We start from the raw sequence: 21,454 nt of genomic DNA, 5'->3' as shown, positions 1-21,454 counted from the left end.
AAAACCGGGAAAATCTTTCGACGCTCAATATAAGTTTTATATTCGTTGCAAAATCTTCCATTTTTTGTAGTTTAATAGTAGAATGTTGAAAGTTCACAAAACAACTCTGAATATGCATGATAATAGCTGCTAACTTATAAAAAATCGCGTTTCAAATTAACTTCCTGTGGTGGTAATTATTTTAGTGCTAGAAACTTTGCTCTCTTTTATTTATTTGATAATAATAGAAGACGACTATGATTTATTAACGTTATTTAGTGTTTGAACCAGCATATATATTAAAGGTAAGTCTCAGTTATTATTGGTTTTAATGTATTTGATTAAATAAAAATACATGTAAAAATCTGTTGTTTTTGGGGATATTGGGGACGTCTTAGGTACAAATAACAACGAAAAAGGGGTCAATTGAGATGAGAATACGTGAAATGGAAACGACCTAAGTATAAATAGGTACAGGTTTGTAGGGTTGTCTATGTAGTTATAACAATATTTTTTAAATTTGTTGGTAAAAATCTGGTTTATTCGAAGCGAAATGGGGAATAAGTCTTTAGTTGAAATAGATAAGCAATTTAATATAAGTAAGTCGATTTTGCAGAGACATGTAACAAGATCAATGAAATCTCAAGGTGGACAAAAATGTCTAAGTAATACATAATAAAATATTTAATATTTGTTCAGAGTGGGGGTATTCATCTGATTAATCCATGGAATAACCGACACACCTAATCTCTTAACCCAGATAGAAATATCAGCACTGTCGATTGCACCTATAATTGAGGTGATGTTTGCCATGTACTTTTGTCAGTTTTTCAATTTTTTTTTATTGATGATCACTTTGTTGGTGCAACTAAATAAATAAATTAATTAAAACTATATATAAAAATAAAAGTAGTGCCAACCCTAGCAAATTTCTCATTTCGTCCCAATTAACCGCAATTTTCGGGTAAATAGGGATTACACCTATTTTTGCATTTTTTGCTTAAACTGGAATGCTAGTTGCATAATTTTAAATTAGACAACAAAGATGCCCCCAAGACTCAATCATTTTGATCCTGATATAGCATTATATACATCAACAACTACCTTAAAATTGCTCATAAAGTTGGAATTTGTCCCTAATCGCCCCATTTTACGGTACATTAAAAATTAAATAATAATTTCTAGACGAAATAATATTTGCGAATGACAGCATAAATATCAACCGTCAACGTTCACCGAATGTCACTGTATATTTACTTCTATCTTCAAACTGATCAAAAATCAAAACAAGAGAACAAAACACTGAACGTAAATGTACTAAAAATTTATAATTAGAGAACCATGTCAAATAATAAAAAAATTGCTGTCATGAATGAAATTTCAAAAGTGTGTCGTGCATGCCTAACAGTATGTGAGAACACCACTTACGAACTTTTTGAAAATGTGTCGGCCGATTTGTTTTACTATTGCACTTCGATTAAGGTGAATTAATAATTCATTGAATCCCCAAGGGTTGTTTAATTATTGTTTATTTCATTATATCAGTTATGTACTTTTAAACTGACATTGGACTGTGTAACGTTGTTTGGGCTATTCAAATCGGCGTTACAGATAATACGTATTACTAATTTAAGGGCATTGTCAGTCACTACATTGTCATTTAATTATCATTAACTACAGTAATTCATATATCACGCCCACCTACCAGACGGACCGACGATCTAGTAAGAATCGCCCAGTGTCACACTGGATGCAAGTGGTAACAGACCAGCCGCACTGGTCATTAGTTGGACTGGCCTATGTTCAGCACTGGACAGTGGACAGGCTGAGATGATGATGATGATTATTATTATGATGATTGTCAGCCCACATCAATGGAATACAGCTTGATGGCATTCTAGCTGTCATGCCTATTGACTCAAGTTAACATTTAAAATCATGTGTCTGTTCATATAGAATGGCTTATTATTCTTATTTAAATAGTAGCTTTTATTTCTAAATTAAGCATGTTAAATTTGTAGAATAAAGCAGCTTATGATACTGCAACAAATAAATTTACACAATATCACAAATCAACAAATACATTGTTGATTTCCATGAGCGATGGTAACAATTCAACCATCAGATGGTCTCTTGTAGATTTGTTTTTGCCCTACAAGGGCATAATATATTTCAACATATATTCATTCAATATTTCAACATATTTCAACATTGTCTATTTGAATTAGAAACAAAAAATGTTTCAGCTATACAAAGATGAGAAATTGCCAAAAGTGATTTGCGAAATTTGCCACAAATTACTTGTACAATATTCTGAATTCAAAAATACTTGTATCACATCCCAAAATGCACTGCTTGGTTTGAAAAAATCTGTAAAAAATGAAAGTACTGAAGCAGATACAAGTTGGGATGATGACAATGACTATGGAAATCTCTACATTGACAAAAATGAAAAAGAGGAGAAGAGACACAATGATTATCAAAATTTTGTTGTAAAAGTTGAAAAATTGCATCCTGAATACAATGGTAAGTCACAATTAACAAAAAGTCAATTTAGTCAAAGTGAGTCAAGCTTCGATTAACAATATTGTTGATCAAAGGAGTCAAGTTGAAGAAACGGTCAGACATGTTAAAACCATACTTCTTTCTATATTTTGTATTTGATTTAATAGCATTTTATCAGATTTATATAATAATATTTTTTGTGATGCACAGACTTCTATAAAGAGTCATTAATTTTTGGAGTAGAGCTTATTTTGAGTCTGCATGGGTTGTTACCACTGTTCTGTCTATTAGTACTAACAGTAAACAAGTGTTCCAGTATAACTATGACACTAAACTTATGATTTGGATTATTCATTTCCGTAAGTGATGGCCGGCCGTCCTAATGGCTACTGCCTTTGAGTTCAGTAATAAGATCTGCAATTAAGGTCCGATCGCAATTATGCTTTATTTTTATTTAATTATCCAGTATCCCCAATCCCTCTGTGACTACTATTTTAGAGAGAAAATAAAATAATCACAGAATTACACTACTATTTTTTAGGGTTGCCGTTGCAAGATTTTAATGCTGAAACTATTGTAGAAGACATTAAGCCAAAGGAAAGGTAATAAAATTTTGTATACATAGTTGACACATCACCAAACTTTGTTCTCATTTTATTCAGTTTTTGAAACTAATTGACAAGATGAATTAATATTTGAAACATTAATTTTGTGTTTAATTACAGAAAATTAAAGATACAGTTAAAACTACAAGGAAATAAAAGAAAAAAGAAAAATATTGTGAAACAGAAGAATCATTTCATATTTACATGTGATATTTGCAATAAAAAATTCAATTATTTAGATAGATTTCAAGCGCACAAATTGGAGCATGAAGGCAAAGTTGTAAGTAGAATGTTTACTAAATTTTTCAAACTTATGAATAGGATTAATGGTGGTCTCCATGTCTTCACACCTGAATGTGTGTCTTATTCTCACAGCAGAGGTAAAAAAGGGTTGATGATACCTACTCTTGCAGGCTAACAATATGTCCTATTACATGAAAAACAAGTAAGTAAGTGGGAACATCCACAATAATTACTTCAATTGACAGTATCATCAGTCTGGCCATCAACATTACCAGTCTTCATATTGTTTCTATTTTTTTTTTTAATTCCCTTAATATAATCTTAAAAGACTGCATCCCTGTAACTTTACGAACAGACTACATTTTTGAATGTTATATTTAATCCTAGTTGCGGTTTTGTTTCCCGAGCGCTATGACATGTCCTTCAAACGAGGCTAGTAGAGAGTATTTAACGGTAAGCAGCGACTTGGCTCTGCCCCTGGCATTGCTGACGTCCATGAGCGACGGTAACCACTCACCATCAGGTGGGCCTTAAGCTCGTCTGCCTACACGAGCAATAAAATATAAAAAAAATAAAAACAAAAATATTTCACTTTTAGACATCTATATTCTGTCAACCGTGCAACAAAACATTTGTGACGTGGAGCGGTCTACGTCGACACAAGGAGAACGAACACACACAAGTTAAGCTGGAAAGTTTGAAATGTAAGGTCTGCGGCAAGTTGAGTAAGAACAAACACACACTTAAGGTTCACGAGCGGATACACGGGGAGAGACCTTTACTGATGTGCGACGTTTGCGGAAAGGGATTCACGACCGCAGTCATTTTGAAAGTAAGGACAATCATATGCGTAAAAATAATACATTTATCTGTGGACAAGCTCACGGGGCGTTTGGTGTTAAGTAGTCACTGGAGTCCATAGACATTTAGAACCTAACTACGTTTACTGGTGGTAGGACCTCCTTTGAGTCCGCACGGGTAGGTACCCTGCCTATTTCTGGCGTGAAGCAGTAATGCGTTTCGGTTTGAATGGTGGGGCAGCTGTTATAACTATACTTGAGACCTTAGAACTCATATCTCAAGGTGGGTGGCGGCATTTACGTTATAGATGTCTATGGACTCCAGTAATCCAGGCAAACACCAGGCGGACTGTGAGCTCGTATCTATGCAATAAAAAAATGAAAATGCCGTCGCCTACCTTGAACCATGACTTTTAAATCTCAATTTTTCAGTACAACGGCTCTGCCCTTTAATTATTGCTTCACGCAGAAATAGGCAAGATTTTCACTTTTCTCATTTTGTTTGCCTGCTTATGCTAGTAACCACGATGGATTATAATAGGTTCACTGAACGCGTAGGCCAGATCACGGGGTTCAGCCCGGTCAATTTGCTAACACTACACCTAACAAATATATCATCCAAGTACACTATGTGATTAAACTGTCACTAAGGTTTTATCCGGTCACAGTTCTCATCGAACCCGTCGCTTGCGAAGAAGGGCTCAGCAAGTAAATTAACCCACAGACACAGCTCACTGAGTTTCTCGCCGGATGTTCTCACTGGGTCGCGTTTCCAATCCGGTGGTAGATTCTGCGAAGCACGGCTCTTGCTAGGGTTCGTGTTAGCAACGTCAGGTTTGAGCACCGTGGGCTCATCTAATTGTCAGGTTACGCTGACATAGCTTAGTTAAAAAAAAAGGTTTTAAAATTTACGCTCAAATTGTTACTGTTGCAGACACATTTAGAGACCCACAACGAGCACAGAGAGAGAAGGTTCACGTGCGAACAGTGCGGCCGGAAGTTCTTAACGCAGACCGTGCTCCACACGCACGTGGCCCGCCGCCACTCCGACCGCCGCTACATCTGCCACGTCTGCGACCAACCCTTCATCGACAAATACAACTTGGCCCAACATTTGATCAGGCACAACAGCGCCGACCGCAAGTATTACAAGTGTGACGTTTGCGACAAACTAATATCGTCCCAATCGAACCTGACTTTGCACATGCGGATACATTCGGGCGAGCGACCGTATAATTGCACGTACTGCCCTAAGACGTTTATATCGAGGAAGAACTTGCGGGAGCATATAAGGACCCACACTGGCGAGAGGCCCTACAGATGCGCGGTCTGCGATCAGGAATTTTCGCAGAGTAGCTCCATGAAACGTCATTCGAAGATACACGAACGACAAATAACAACAAATTAATATTCTATCGACGAGAAGAGAAGGGTTTTTATACCGGCATCTCGTTTTTACCATCGCACCGCCCGCCACCGGAGTAGAGTTCATCCATACTACCTGGAGCCACTGCGGTCATCAACAGTGCGTTTCCAGAGGTTTTTTTTTGCCACGTATCATCCGGCTATGGAATGAGCTCCCCTCCACGGTGTTTCCCGAGCGCTATGACATGTCCTTCTTTAAAAGAGGCTTGGGGAGAGTATTAAGCGGTAGGCAGCAGCTTGGCTCTGCCCCTGGCATTGCTGAAGTTCATGGGCGACGGTAACCACTCACCATCAGGTGGGCCGTATGCTCGTCTGCCTACAAGGGCAATAAAATATATATATACAGCCTCAGTCAAGTGTGCTGTGAGTTTTGATCAAGACTTGTTCACTGCTGACCCAGTTCAAAGCTATGAAAGATAGATAATATTCTCCTTTTAGAAATGAACTTCGAAAATTTGTAGATTTTTTCTATATATGTTTGATGAAATATGGTAAAGTGTGATCATATGTTTGATTAAATATGTTGGGTAAAGAAATTTGGCAAATGGCACCATTATCAAACCTCGATATATGAAAACCTCATTAATTGTTCTCTATTTAGGCGCAATTAATACCAGCAACAATGCTTCAGTCTTTGTGATTAAAGAAATAAAACAATGAACTGTCACTCTTTTTTTTATTGTGTTTCGGATTAGATCCAAAACTATTTTTACATGCATTACAAACATCGAATTATGATATTATTAAGAAATTAGTTATACAAATTTGAATTTTCTTTGTATTATTTATTCCTTAGGTAAGTTATTGAGGTCTCAGCTCAGCTGGTATGAAGTGTTTATTGGGGCCAATACACATCACAATCTGAAAGCCAGCCAAGGAGGATCCTTGCGACTTGATGTCTATAATTCAATTTTATGGGTAATTGAAGACATGAGTTGACAAAGGGGTTACAGGTTAAAAGGGCAAAATGGTACTTATTATTAAGTTGCTTTATGTTTATTTTATACAAAAACTTAGGTATTTTATTTATCGATTGAGGCACTACGAAGTCTGCCGGGTCGGCTAGTAAAATATATAATTTTCACACATCATCCCAGGCCGCGTAGGAGACCGCCACGGCCGACTGCTCGATCCCTTGGATGGCGTTCATCACCGGCCCGTCTTTCTCGTGACTTTTCATGTGGCGATTCAACGCACACTTCTGTATGAACGCTTGGTTGCAGAGCGCGCACTTGTGGGGTCGCTCCCCGGTGTGGATCATGCGATGGTTCCTCATGTCCTTGCGCGACATGAACCTCTTAGGGCAGAAATCGCACGCGTATGGTCTCTCGCCTATGGAAATCGTCAAGAATGTATTAGAAGACCTCTCCGACGTTAAGTGACAATTAAGAGAGCTTGCCATAGATAATACACATTTTTTTTTTTTTTTTTATAGCTTAGATAGGTGGACGAGCTCACAGCCCACCTGGTATTAAGTGGTTACCGGAGCCCATAGACATCTATAGTTTAAATGCGCCACCCACCTTGAGATATAAGTTCTAAGGTCTTAAGTATAGTTACAACGGCTGCCCCATTGTTCAAACCGAAACGCATTACTGCTTAACGGCAGAAATAGGCAGGGTGGTGGTACCTACCCGTGCGGACTCAGAAGAGGTCTTACCACCAATAAAGTTAGTTAGTTATATATGAGCAACTCAAGCAGTCAACAAAAATGTTTACGGGCGTCGGCCACTAGATGGCTTCGCTTCGATTAGTTTCTCATTGCTCCTGTAGATGCCAGTAACATATTACCTATCCTATATTTTATTTATAATGAAGGATTTTGTAAATTTTCGGAAACCAATATAACAAATAAAGACATGTAATATATATATTTTTTTTTTGTTTTCTGTGTTTAGTTATACAATAATTAAATGCCTTAACTTTATGTTGTAACTATAAGTTTAGGGGCACCCGCAACAAGATGTCGCTAGTTTACATACAGAATAAAGATTTGTCTTAAAGTATCGCAGTTTCAAGGCCCTGCAATTTGCGGCACAAACAGATCGGACGTCAGTATCAACGACTCTTTACGACCTTACGATGAGAGTCTTTACGACCATAACCAAAAATAATGCAAACTGTTTGCAGTTGATAGTAAAATGAAAAATGTTTAATGAAAATGTACAAATTGTTAAATATGTAGTAAAATGACGTAGCAACTTAAACATGAGAAGGAAACCGTGAGTATATTTCTATTAGTGAGGTCACGAAACACTAATACTGGTGGTAGGACCTCTTGTGAGTACCTACGCACGGGTAGGTAAAAAAAAAGGTACCACCGCCCTGCCTATTTCTGCTGTGAAGCAGTAATGAGTTTCGTTTGAAGGGTGGGGCAGCCGTGTTACTATACTGAGATCTTAGAACTTATATCTCAAGGTGCGTGGCGCATTTACGTTACAGATCTCCATGGGCTCCAGTAACCACTTAACACCGGGTGGGCTGTGAGCTCGTCCACCCATCTCAGCAATAAAAAAAAACAAAAAAAAAAACATAAATACACACACGACAATTAAAATGCTAAACAACGGACCTGTATGCGAACGTAGATGTACAATTTGGAAGCTTTTGCTCTTAAAAGTTTTGTCGCAGTATTCACACGAGAACGGCTTGTCGGACGAGTGCGACCGCATGTGCTTGAATAAGTCGCTCTGTAATAAATAAAAAGTTAAATCAGTACCTACAGCTAAGCTAAGCGTTTATGAGTAAGACATTACACGTTCATTATAAATTAACTAAAAATAAAACACGAAATCAAAGCGTAAAAATACTTTTAATTACAATTGAATTATTTATTTATATTTTATGCAGACACACCGCAATTTTACAGTTTAAGGAGAACCCCTCAGACCTAGGCAGCAGCTTAGCATTGCTAACTTCCAGGAACGACGGAGACCACTCACCATTATGTGGTCTGTATGCTCAATAGTTTACAGTACTTATCAAATAATATATTTAAAAGAACATCTAAATAACGTTAGGAACAAATATTAACCCATTTCTTAAAGCAAAACAGCAGGTGAGAAAATCGATTTATGCATAAGGAGAAAAGTGCAACATGAAAGTGATTCAAATAACAACTGACTAAACATAGTAATATAAATATTAGTCTATACTCAATAAAATATTGTACTTACTTTAACATAAAATCTCATATCACATAGTTGGCAAGCAACATTCTTAATCCCTGTATGCCGTATTAGATGGATCTTCAGATTGCCCGGCTGCGAGAATCTCTTGCCACATTGACCGCAGATATACTTTTTCTGGTTCGTGTGTGTATCTAGATGAGTCTGTAATTAATAATTAAATATCAGTGATTAACACATTGTACTTCAATGTTAGCCTTTGATCACAAGATATAGCGCTGGTACATTGCATTGCAAATCTAGTGTCATATTTTGTTAAGACATTATTTTGTTAATTTTTGTTATGACGACACTTGCAGCTGAAAGTAAGTTTTGTACTTTTTGACGAAGCATGTTGCTGATAACTTTATTTCTGTAATCTGACGAAGCATGTTGCGGATTTTGTTAATACACTCTACAATCTAACTATATACTCGATTGCAGTGTATAAATTAAGGGTAATATAGCTACTATTGATTATTCAAACAAATATCGACATTATACCGAGGTGATAAAATACAAAATAAAAAATAAGCTAATGCTGGTCACAGTCTAAATGTAAAGAGCTGCTTTATTGATACTAATGTATTGCAGCCACTACCATGAGCAAATATTATCAAAGTCTGGCAGACTGAGCCCCATGAGCTCGGCTACAATAGCATGTACATAGTAACAATAGCATGAACAACTGTGAGAAAACATAAGTTAGAAACACTGCATAACTTGATGTAAAATGTTGCTCTGCGATTTCACAAAGCTTTGAATTACGAATGATCGAGTATACAATACTAAATCCTTTATTTATTTATTACAAAGATGATAATACAAAAGTATACATTAATAAATAGAATAGTAATTATAAATTATTAGGTTCTGATTTATAAAACAGTGCAGTGATCTCCTTTCCTAGTATTAGGATTGTACACTCAACAAATATCATCGGAACACCACCACCAGTGTACTGAATATTAGATATTATTAGTTGTATGGTTCTTGCAGTGATATTTCCTATGCTTTTTTTAGTGCTGAAATTCAATAAACAAGCTAACAGAAACATTATTACGTTTATGTCATTACTCACCTTCAAGTTATATCTCTGAATAAACTTAGCATTGCATATATGACAAACATATTTCTTGACTCCGCTGTGTGTTAATTCATGATTTTTCAACACATTGAGGTAGGCAAAGTTCTTTCCACAAGTCAAGCATTGATATTTTCTAACACCAGTGTGAGTCCTAATGTGACTATGTAAGTTTCTTAAATTCGGAAATGTCTTCTCACACTGCTCACACTTTATGTCGGGCTAAAAAATGTACTGATTTTATTACAAGTCTTTAATATAATTATGAGACATGATATTGATTCTGAGTTTCATATTACAGTATAGCAAAGTCCTCCTAGTGTGTTGGATACAGAATCAAACAGCATTCTAATGTAAGTCATCAACCATTGGAATTTCAGTTTGTGATTTCAATGTTGTGGTTCAATGGCCCAGAATTATAATAGAAAAACATGACTGCTTGATAGCTGTTAGCTGCAGAATAATTTATCCTTAGAATCTTACGATTACCTACAACGAAAGTTTGGTTACTACTACACCTTATTTCTTCATGATTGAATAATTTAATAATTTTGGGTAGTAAAAAAAACTATAATTCAGAATTCCCTAAAATAAAGAGTGATCACTAATATTCAAAATAGCATTAATGTATCGTACTTTCTTGCCAAAATGATTTCTCATATGGGCTTCGAAATTTTCGTATTTTTGGAATGTTTTCTCGCATTTTGGGCATTTCATACGGACTTTTTTCTTTTTCGGCTCGGATTTCCTTCTTCTTTTCCTGAAAATTAATTCAAAATATAAGAGAGATTTCACTACTATGAATTGCAAATATCTAGTTACAGTATAGATGATGCATATTAAAGATAGAAGCCTATTTCAATATCTCTACTTTGTTCAATACTATATTATGTATTTCATCTAGCCCATGTGATCTTATCTGGCTACAGTGGCTCATGAATATCAGAATGTCAAAAATATGCTTTGTACGGACTATATTTTTTTGTTCTGATTTATGAACGCCCCAATACATCATTTCCCAATGAAGTGAAATATATATTTATGCATAATAAAGCAGCAAGGCAAGTAAGCAAATATAGAATCTCTTTTTGTGGTTTTAGTATCCACTGTTAAGGTTTATATTTACATTTTAATGTCCTCAAACATGTCTCTTTTTTTAGTCAGTATGGATACTTATCCATTTCATATATTTTGAGTTTTTGTAATGAATTTGTAATTTATTAGTGAATAAATGATGGCGATGGGTGATATATCTTATACAACTCATGTCTTGAAAAGAAATTGAGAAGTGTTATGTTATATTTATATACACAAGAATACAGTAATTAGTACATTCCATAAACAAGTTGAGGATTTGTGAAATCACTAGAACTTGTGTAGAACTTGTTAACTAAAAACTGGACTGAAACAAATCAAATTTTAAATATTTCACAAATACCTTATTTGATTTTCTTCCTGGATGGGTATGTTGTGCAATTCAGGACAACTGTTATTTATAGATTGTGTGAATTGTGTCTCTTCGGTCAGTATAGCTATAGGCATTTCTATTTCGCTGTCTGCGAATCCATGTTCTAGTTTTATCCTCTTCTAAGGAAAGCAAAATACTAAAGTTATTACCAATATATATGTATATTTGAACTACATATCACAGAGACTATTAAAAGAGTGAGACATCTTTCATAGATTGGTATGTCCTGTGTAGTCATGCATCAGATGCAATAAAATATTCAAATTTTAGTATTCAAAGGCTCAATTTAACATCAAAAAGGCCACTCTCTTGTTCACTCTTAAAGAGGTAAAAACCATGTTCTTTTTCTACTTATCTATGTTATCTGTTTCTTAAGTTATAGAATCTATAGTTATATCAAATCTAGTTGAACTTGTAATTGTTGTTGATCGTGTATGTGTTGGTCTCACTGTAATTGCAACTCTCAACTCTCAACAACTTATAGTATACTTACTATCCTGAAGTACAAATTTTAATAATGTTATTTACCGTAGCTTCAATGTGATGTTGTAACACCGTATTTGACTTAACTGCTATTTGTTTGAACTGATACAACTTTTGCAATAATGCAACACACATCTCACAGACTTTCCTGGGTAGTTTATCATCATCTGAAATCTAAAGAACACTTATTATTTTTCATTGTTTTTGTCACATCTACAAAAATAAAAATAATATTTCATACTTTAAATAAAGTTGAGTGAAAAAAATACTTTTTAATTTGTGAACTCAGAAGTAATATTTCAAGTGTTTAGGGATATTAATTGTTTTGTAATTAAATGGTGCCTGAAGAAAACGTAATGCTGTTAGATTTAGCATAACCTAAATTGAATATATCTATTAAAATTAGTAAACGTTATAAAACGAATTACCTCAACTGAAGTGCAATACTTAAAAATTTCTGGTGAACAGACTGAAAACAAGTCCTTTAAAGGAACAGTATCTGTTAGGCATGTTCGGCAAATTTTATTTAAATCTAAATTAACAGCCATTTATTGATCTTATTATATATTTTGAGACTGCTCCTAATAAAGTATTATTTATATATGTATTGTGTACATTAGATTTAGTTTTAGTTTAATTGCATTCCATAAATTACAATTTCACATTTCCCTGACTTCCCTGGTTTTGTTTTGAATTTGATCAAACTTTTTTTGGTTGTAATGTCTATTATACATGCAAAGGGGATGTAGGCCATAGTGACAAACCTTTTTAACAAAAACCGAAAATATGTTTATTGTATAAAAAAATTAATAATATAAATGGTAAGCAGTGGCTTGGCTCTGCCCCTGATATTGATGACATCCATGAGCGACGATAACCGCCTTACCACCAGTGAATACCCGTAGGCGCTGGCGAATAAGCTAATATAATAATCGGAGAACTCTACAGCCTCATTCCTTTTTTTTGTTTTTTTTCCTACCTTAGCTGAGAGCCTTGAGAGGCTATTTCAGCGTAACCCTAACTTTTGTAGGTGAGCTCACGGGGCTCAAACCTGATGACGTTGCTAACACGAACCCTAGCAAGAGCCGTGCTTCGCAGAATCTACCACCGGATCGGAAACGCGACCCACTGAGAAGATCCGGCGAGAAACTCAGTGGGCTGTGTCTGAGAGTTAATTTACTCGTCGAGCCCTTCGTCGCAAGCGACGGGTTCGACGAAAACGGTGACCGGTGCTTGAAGTACCTAAAAGCACCGTTAATGGATCGGGAGGATCCGAGATGACGTGTTTTGGGCGACGTCGACTGCTTTCCATTCTGTCCGCAGGGTCGGGAGCGCCTCATTCCAATGAATCTCTTATTCACTTTTTGCGAAACCTTTTTTCTAATGGGTTTCATCAAGAGTCCTGGCAGAAACTAGACTGCCCGGAATGATGTGCGCTCATCTGCCCCTCTTTGCTAATAAAATAATAAATAATAATAATATAATAAATAATAATTAATAATAATAATAAATAAAAAACGATGGTGAGTTTGAATTCATTTTTATTAAAGATTTAATTCTGGTGTCTCAATCGAATTTAAAGTCTAATGGACGTCACATAAAATGACAAGAATCCGGCAAGAGAATAAAGGCTCCACTCACATAACAGACTGGAAAACGACTTTGTGTGTGATTCACGGATAGGAGCGAACCTTTTTACTATATAGTTTATTTGTGAAATTGGAAAAAATACTATCTTGCGTGACATTTTCATGTAAGATCATAGTTAAAGATCTAAAGATATAGCTTAATAGCTTCTGCTAACTTAATGTGGACTGTATTTATCATAGATTAAATGAGTATTTATATAGTCACTCAAAGAATTTTTAAGAACAATATATGTGTAGTTTTCCGTTTCACTGATATCTGAAATCCAAATATGTGTTTAAAGTAAAACTTAACAATTTATATGTTCGGGATGTTGAGATCATCAATAATATTATCAAATCCTATATTATCTAAATGTACATGATACAAAACAATACAAACACGCTGGCACTGCTGCTGGCAGCTGCTCCTGGCTACTCGACAGTCGACGCTCGCTCAACTCGGCGTTTACCTTCGCTAGAAGTAATCGTGTTCTGATTCTGTGGCGTTTACTTACAGTTGGCGAAGCGCAGATGCGCGGGGCGGCTGTTTTGTAGAGGTTATGTTTAATTAAATACGCGTTTTCAAAGAACTGAAAATTTAAGAATTTTTCTAGCAGACCATAGGTACTTAATATAATTCCTTTCATTTAGTAATTTATCGTATAATTGGTAATTGTTTAGTGTAACAGCAATCGAGTGTTTGTTTATGAATTGTGGACAATCAACGATACGTGATAACGTTATCAATGTTAAGTGCGACTGTGAGTGAAGCAGTGTAAACATTGTTTATTCGTTCCAGTCATATCAATTGGCAGTTAGGAACGAATTTATTAATAACACGTATACAATTTCAATTCAAAATGAATAATCAACGACACGACGAAATACCTATATTAAAAACAACAGCTGATACACGAATCAATCAACTAAATGAAAAATTTGAAGAGGAATTTGGGATTAAGCCGAACTTCACTGTTAAAGTGCCGGGACGTGTTAATATAATTGGAGAACATATCGACTATTGTGGATATCCAGTGCTACCGATGGCTTTAGAACAAAGTATTTTGATTGCGGTTGGATTGATTAATGAAAAAGATTTAAGAATACGGAATACGAATTCTAAATACTGTAAATTTCAGATGGATATTTCGAAGCCAGAAGACTTTGACATAAAACCAGACGAAGATGGAAAACCGTTCTGGTACAATTACGTACTTTGTGGAGTAAAGGGTGGATTAGAATTTCTGAATAGAAAAATCAGAGGCGGTGTAATTTTTCTGATAGATGGAAATATTCCACCGGCTTCCGGACTATCAAGTTCGTCTGCCTTAGTAAGCGCTTCTTGTCTTGCTTTCTTACATGCTCAGAATGCTAAAATAAGTAAATTAAAAATAGCTTCTTTATGTGCCAAAAGCGAACGTTATATTGGCACTCAGGGTGGTGGAATGGATCAGGCTATTGCTTTTCTGGCGGAAAAATCTAGCGCTCAGTATATTACTTGGAATCCACTGAATGCTACGCCAGTATCCCTTCCTGAAAATGCTACCTTCGTTGTTGCACATAGTTTAGCTGAAGCAAACAAAGCTGCGACTAACGATTTTAACACAAGAGTCATAGAATGCAGACTGGCAGCCAAGATACTAGCTGCTCGTTCGGGTATTGAAGTTACGAAAGAAATTATTTCACTGAGCGAACTTCAAAAAAAGCTACAAAAATCATTAAACGAAATGCTAGAACTTGTAACCGAACATTTGGCTAAAGACCTGTATTTAAAAAGCGATATTTGTGAATTGCTGAATATACCAGAGGACGAATTGAACAGGTTCTATTTGACCCCGAACACTAGACATTTGACCGAATTTAAATTAAAACAACGTGCCATTCACGTTTACGAAGAAGCCAAGCGAGTTGATAGCTTCCGTTACTTGTGTCAGCATTCGACTTTCAAAAATGAATTATCGACAAACAGCAATAACGGTGATTTGCTCTATGAGAATGGCGTTGAAAAGATAAGCAATTTAATTGAAAATCTAGGAGTATTGATGTTGGAGAGCCATGAAAGTCTAAAGACACACTACGAATGCTCCCACGACAATCTGGATCGTTTGGTGGACTTATCGAGAAAGATGAACGTTTACGCCCGGTTAACAGGCGCGGGTTGGGGTGGATGCATTGTAGCGTTATGTCCAAAAGAAAATGTTACAAAATACATAGAAACGTTAATCGATAATTTTTATGTTGAACATTGCAATTTAGACAGGGTCAGTGCACGTTCACATGTTTTCGCAACGACGCCTAATCGCGGTGCTGTTATTTACAATTTTACATGAGACTTTTACAGAAGCTGTGAATGATTATAGAGAGTGTAAGGAAATCAGTTCTGAAGTCTTAAAATCACAATTTTCATTTGCTAAGCTGAACTTTAATTATGAAGATTTATTGTTTTAACATGTTCATATTTCGTGAGTCCGCAGTCCAAAGAAAAAACAACTTAATGTAGCGCCAAAAGATACATGGGGACCATTGATTGACCCGGCGCGGCGCAATACCCCTACGTAAACACGAACCCGTAATTGAGCACACATAGATCCGAAACTTCAACCCTCGGCGTCGGTGTATCGATCAGTATAATAACCAATTATCAATTGAGTTATTGGGGGCGTATTACAAGAAACCTTCTACTCCGTTCATGGCGTCAGTAACGGCTCCTTTACACTCGGTCATATTCAAACTATTCACATATTCAAACTAGTTTCATCATCCTTTGATCATTCAGCTTAATTAAATTTTATTCAAGCCAGAAGCGCATTTTATGTAACGTATGTAAAAAATAAGCTTTAGATAATTATGTTTTATGCCAATATTAAGTCATATAATTCAGTAAACGTATCTCTCTGAGGTTGAGCCCGTGAGATCACCTACCCTTCCGCGCGTACTTGGAATAGCCCTTTAGATTACCAAAGGTTTGGTAGGAGAAAAAAATGTAAACATTTGTTCCCAAATATAAGAATGCGGTCGTCAACGCTTGTTTGTTTACCTTCGACACATTTTACGAGACATGCTGTTGTTTAAAGTTCTGCGAACCTAATTAAATAGATGATTGCGTAAATAATGTTTAGAATTCTATTATTGGTATATAGAAGATGGCTAATAAAATAGAAATAAACAATAAATTATGATTCAATATAAAATTCGTGTGCCGAGAAACTAGAAAAATATGTCTAAATAAGAAAAGAAAATATCTAAATAAAAAAGTTTACATCAAACTTATGTATTATTAATCTTAATTAATCTTTTGTCATCCAAAACAAATGAGAATTTCACGCAAGTAGAAGTGAAACCTTCAGAAGTATTTTAGTGTATTCGAGTGCCATTGTCGTTTCATTGTGTTACGATAACACATAATTAGAATAACGTATTAATAAACAAAACGGTGCTAAGAAGTTTTGACTTATACTTGAGACCTTAGAACTTATAGGTACCTCAGGGTGGGTGTCAAAATCAAATCAAATCAAATCAAAAAATTTTTTTATTCAACATAAATGAAAGTACATACTTGTTGAACGTCAAAAGAACTACCGCCAATTCACAAGAACTAGCCTCCGTCCTGAGAAGAATTGGCAAGAAACTCAGCGGGCATGTCTTTTTTTTTACATATAAAATTATTATTTATTTATTTTTTAATATTATTATTTTTTTAAATATGAATTTTTTACACTGAGTATTATAACGTAACAATTACTACAATATTGAAATGCCTGGAGCGAGCAACTCATTCCCACTTTGTGCAATCTTCTAGATAATCATTGACTTTATAGTAAGCTTTATTGCACAGATGTTCTTTAATAGTTTTCTTAAACCTATGTATATGTAGGTTCTGAACATCATGTGGGATTTTGTTGTACAGGCGCACAGACAAACACCCGAATGAATTTCGTATCTTATGTAACCTACTCATCGGCACAACAAGCTTGTGTTTGTTCCTAGTATTTCTATTATGTATGTCCGACTGTTTAGGAAACTCCTCAATATGTTTACGAACATACATCAAATTTTCAAAAATGTACTGGGATGGCATAGTGAGAACTTTAATTTCTTTAAATTTCTCCCTCAGGGATTCCCTTGAGTGCATGTTATAAATAGCACGTATAGCTCTTTTCTGCAGAATAAATATCATTTCTACATCGGCCGCATTGCCCCATAGCAAAATGCCATAGGACATGACACTGTGGAAGTAACTAAAGTAAACTAAACGAGCCGTGTCCGCGTTTGTTAACATTCTAATTTTTTTTACTGCGTATGCTGCAGAGCTGAGCTTACTCGCCAATTTATGAATATGAGGTCCCCACTGCAGTTTGGAGTCCACTGTTATACCAAGAAATACGGTTGACTCAACAAGCTCCAATGATTCCTCAGAAACAATTACATCACTATCCACTTGTCTCACATTTAAAGATGGTTTAATACATTTTAAAGTAAATTTAATACATTTAGTTTTCTTACTATTCAATAATAGGTTATTGATACGGAACCAATGAACCACACACGAAATCGCATCATTCACTTCGTCATAGACTTGTAGTTGTCGTTTAATTTTAAATAATAAAGATGTATCATCTGCGAATAATACGACCTCGTGTCGGGACTCAATAAAACTAGGTAAATCGTTTATATATATTAGAAATAAAAAAGGACCCAAAATGGAACCCTGAGGTACACCCATTTTCAACAAGGTGCCTGAAGATCTATTACCTTTCACATCTACTGTTTGTATCCGTCCTGATAAATAGGAAGTAATAAGTTCCAATGCACCATCCCTAATACCATAGTGATGTAGTTTCCTCACCAATGTTTCATGTTCAACACAGTCAAATGCTTTGGATAAGTCACAGAAAATTCCAAGACAATCATGCGATTCCTCCCAAGATTTAAAAATATTTTTGACTAGATAAGCACCTGCATCAGTTGTAGAGCGACCCCTGGTAAACCCGAATTGTTTATTATGAAGCAGGTTATTTGAATTAAAATGTTCTAAAAGTTGGGTCAAAATAATTTTTTCAAAAATTTTACTCAACGTAGGGAGTACTGAAATAGGTCTATAGTTAGAGGGGTCATCAGTACTACCAGATTTAAAAAGAGGAATCACTTTACTATGTTTCATTAAGTCAGGAAATACACCACACCTAATACAGTCATTAAAAATACTAACAAGATGAGGAGCAATAATGTCTATTACAGACTTCAAAATCTTTACTGATATTCCCCACAAGTCAGCTGTATTTTTTACATTAAGGCTATTAAAACTTTTTATTATACTGCTTGAATTAATTTCCTTAAATTTAAAAATTTCATTACATTTGTTGGCATGTTTATGCAATAATATTTCAGCTGCTGTGGGGGATGAATTTAGAGAAGTGGTAGTTGAAACTGGAATCTCAGAGAAAAACTTTTCAAAAGCATTAGCCACATCTTCATGACTAGTTACCAATTTATCATCTATTTTTAATGAGAATTCTTGGTGGCTATTTCTGACTTTTCCACTTTCTCTACCAATGATGTTCCAAGTCATCTTTATCTTGTCAGGGGCATTTTTTATTAAATCACTTAAATGTAAAGATTTTGCCGCTAAACAAACTTTTCTAAATAGTTTTGAATAGTTCCTGACATATTGATGAAATGTTTCATCATTATTATAAGCTTTTTCAGAGTACAGATCATATAACTTTTTTCTACTCTTGTACACTCCGGTGGTGGCCCACTCGCTGAACACTGTTTTGTTTTTTAATGTTACAGTTTTAGGAATAAATATATCAGTAAAGACCAAATTAATTCTCTGAAACATATTCTGGTATGACAAATTTGGGTTTTTGTTATAAATAATTTCTGAATGTTCTTGCTTAATATTATTTCTAAACTTCTCAATTCGTTTTTTATTAATAGGAACAATCACAAGAGTATTTTTATCTTTAGGATTCATATTAGATTCAAAAGACAGAAATTGTCCACTATGGTCTGATGTTAACTGATTAATAATTTTTTTGTTAGTCGGTGTTACATTTGTAAATATGTTATCTAAACATGTTGCCGATGTGGTCGTTGTCCTAGTAGGCTCTAAAAATAAGTTTGGGAGGTTATATGACTTTAACAGTGTTCTGAATCTAATAGTGGTATTTGTGTTTTCTAAAAGATTAATATTAAAATCACCACATACCAAAATTTGTTTATTAGAGACAGAAAGCTTTAGCAATACATTTTCCAAAATATTTTCAAAAGAATCATATAACGCATCAGGAGGTCTGTAGACGCAGACAACGATGAGGTGCTCAAGCTCAACACAGGAAATTTCAATAATTCTCTCAACAGAGAGGGCCACTACATCCTTTCGTTCCTTACATTTCAAACATTTACTAACGAGAATCAGTGAGCCACCGCGAATAGCGTTCTCTCTGCAGAAGGAACTTGACAACTGGTGATCATTAAAATTAAACAATAATTCATAGTTTCTAAACCAGTGCTCAGTGACACAGAATACATTAATATTATGCATATTTAAAAACATTTCAATTTCTAGCTCTTTACCCATCATCCCTTGTAAATTTTGATGCACCAAATTGAATATGTTAATAATTGAAACGTTAACGTCTTTTGATGGGTATAATCTAGTGGGTGTATTAATTGATTTGTAATTGCAAGAGTGTGACTCCTTTGTCTTACTAATTAATTTAAATTGGAAGCAGATTCCAAAGTCTTATAACATGTCATATCTTTTTCCTGCTCAATAGAAGCAGGTGTTTTTTTAGCTAAATTTATAGCTAGGAAATTGTGTATAAAATAGTGTAGCGATGTTGCTACTTGTCTAAAATTTTTATTCGTTAATTTAAATATTTCATTTTTTGATGTCCTTAAATATCTAAATTTTATTATATTATTTAAGTCTATTAATTTAAATGCATATTTTTTGGATGTCAAGATGCAGTTATTATTGTCAAAAGCATTATAAATTGCATTATTAATATTAAATCTAATTTTATTTTCTGTCGGCAAGTCCTGCAAGTAAGGAAAGGTGAACATAATAATTTTTTTAATATTTAACATATTAACTTGTTCAACATAATGCAAAATTTGTTTTTGGTTAACGTTTTCTCTCCTCCCTAACATAATTATTATGACTGTGTTTAGACAATGTGTGGTATTTAAAATCTTATCAAATATTTGTGCTGGATTAGCACCTGGCATACAGTAATTAATCACATGTTGTCCAAAACAAAGGTCATGTAATGCCACACCCATTTGTTTCCCCAGCTCATCACTAAAAATTTTTATTTTAATTTTGTCTTCTCTAGAAACTTGTGAAGATGCAGTAGTAGGTAGACAGATAGGTGCTGCCCTCATAATATCATTGCTTTGAGACTCTAGCACTGAAAGAATAGACACATTATGTTTTTGAATTTCAACATGTGGTAGCTCCTGACAACCCGATGCAGAGCATTTACATTCAGCGTACTGCATTGTCAAAGAGTCAAAACGCTGTTGATTATAATTACAAGTATCAATTAAATTGTCCATTGCCAACACATGCTCACTAATGTCCCTCTGTGCTAGTTCATAGTTTAATGTAATGTTCTCTAAACTTGACTTTAAATTGTTTATTTGTGTAGATAAACATTCTATTTCTTCCATGTGTTTGTGATGAATTTGTTGACTCTGTTCAGTCAATACAGCTACCTGGTGTGAAAGTGAAGTTCTCTGCTTGCAAATGAACTTGATGTATTCCTGAGACTTGTAATTCCTCAATTTCCGTTGAGTCTTATATATTAATTTATTAATTTTAACATATTTCCTAAGTTTATTTTTACTTAAAACTAACTGGGAGCGCTCTGAGGTCTCTGCATCACTACCAGTCAGATCAATAGTAGTTATGTCAAAATTCAAGGCAGTATCTACAGCAACCAAAGAGGGTTCGCTCTGAACCAGTTCCGAATATAAGCTCTGAGGCTGCTGTTCCTTAAGTTTACATAACTCTGACCGCAAGTCAGAAATACAATCATCAGCCTCAGCCAATTTATG

The 21,454-nt window shown here is 34.9% G+C and overlaps 3 protein-coding genes across 3 annotated transcripts; 2 read left to right on the top strand and 1 right to left on the bottom strand.

Annotated features, from left to right (window-relative positions):
- The first annotated feature begins 1,202 nt into the window (after window positions 1-1,202).
- Window positions 1,203-6,224, top strand: LOC101744961 (zinc finger protein 184). Its single transcript, XM_004932349.4, has 6 exons — window positions 1,203-1,461; window positions 2,226-2,505; window positions 3,026-3,086; window positions 3,210-3,369; window positions 3,931-4,164; window positions 5,067-6,224. Exons 1-6 carry the CDS (start codon window positions 1,321-1,323, stop codon window positions 5,538-5,540), a joined length of 1,350 nt encoding a protein of 449 aa, XP_004932406.1. The 5' UTR covers window positions 1,203-1,320; the 3' UTR covers window positions 5,541-6,224.
- On the bottom strand, window positions 6,220-12,463 carry LOC101744816 (gastrula zinc finger protein XlCGF52.1). Its single transcript, XM_004932348.4, has 8 exons — window positions 12,188-12,463; window positions 11,805-11,933; window positions 11,247-11,395; window positions 10,445-10,568; window positions 9,806-10,030; window positions 8,734-8,889; window positions 8,130-8,247; window positions 6,220-6,889 (listed from the first exon to the last, which is right to left on the bottom strand). The coding sequence occupies exons 1-8, from the start codon at window positions 12,305-12,307 to the stop codon at window positions 6,639-6,641; spliced, it is 1,272 nt and encodes a 423-aa protein (XP_004932405.1). The 5' UTR covers window positions 12,308-12,463; the 3' UTR covers window positions 6,220-6,638.
- A 1,071-nt stretch (window positions 12,464-13,534) lies between these two features.
- Window positions 13,535-16,653, top strand: LOC101745110 (N-acetylgalactosamine kinase). Its single transcript, XM_004932350.5, has one exon. It carries the CDS (start codon window positions 14,248-14,250, stop codon window positions 15,715-15,717), a length of 1,470 nt encoding a protein of 489 aa, XP_004932407.1. The 5' UTR covers window positions 13,535-14,247; the 3' UTR covers window positions 15,718-16,653.
- The last annotated feature ends 4,801 nt before the right edge of the window (window positions 16,654-21,454 follow it).

This window comes from Bombyx mori, chromosome 5 (genome assembly GCF_030269925.1).
Source record: "Bombyx mori chromosome 5, ASM3026992v2".
Taxonomy (NCBI): domain Eukaryota; kingdom Metazoa; phylum Arthropoda; class Insecta; order Lepidoptera; family Bombycidae; genus Bombyx; species Bombyx mori.
Note: the sequence above shows the minus strand (reverse complement) of the source record. Positions and strands in the feature narration are given on the sequence as shown.

Coding starts and splice junctions, on each gene's coding strand:
- LOC101744816 (XM_004932348.4), bottom strand. CDS start 12,307: ATGGCTGTTAATTTAGATTTAAATAAAATTTGCCGAACATGCCTAACA. Junction 8,890..9,805: donor TTCAGAGATATAACTTGAAG/GTGAGTAATGAC, acceptor TATTAATTACAG/ACTCATCTAGATACACACAC. Junction 6,890..8,129: donor ACATCTACGTTCGCATACAG/GTCCGTTGTTTA, acceptor CGATTTCCATAG/GCGAGAGACCATACGCGTGC.
- LOC101744961 (XM_004932349.4), top strand. CDS start 1,321: ATGTCAAATAATAAAAAAATTGCTGTCATGAATGAAATTTCAAAAGTG. Junction 1,462..2,225: donor ACTATTGCACTTCGATTAAG/GTGAATTAATAA, acceptor AAAATGTTTCAG/CTATACAAAGATGAGAAATT. Junction 4,165..5,066: donor CGACCGCAGTCATTTTGAAA/GTAAGGACAATC, acceptor TTACTGTTGCAG/ACACATTTAGAGACCCACAA.
- LOC101745110 (XM_004932350.5), top strand. CDS start 14,248: ATGAATAATCAACGACACGACGAAATACCTATATTAAAAACAACAGCT.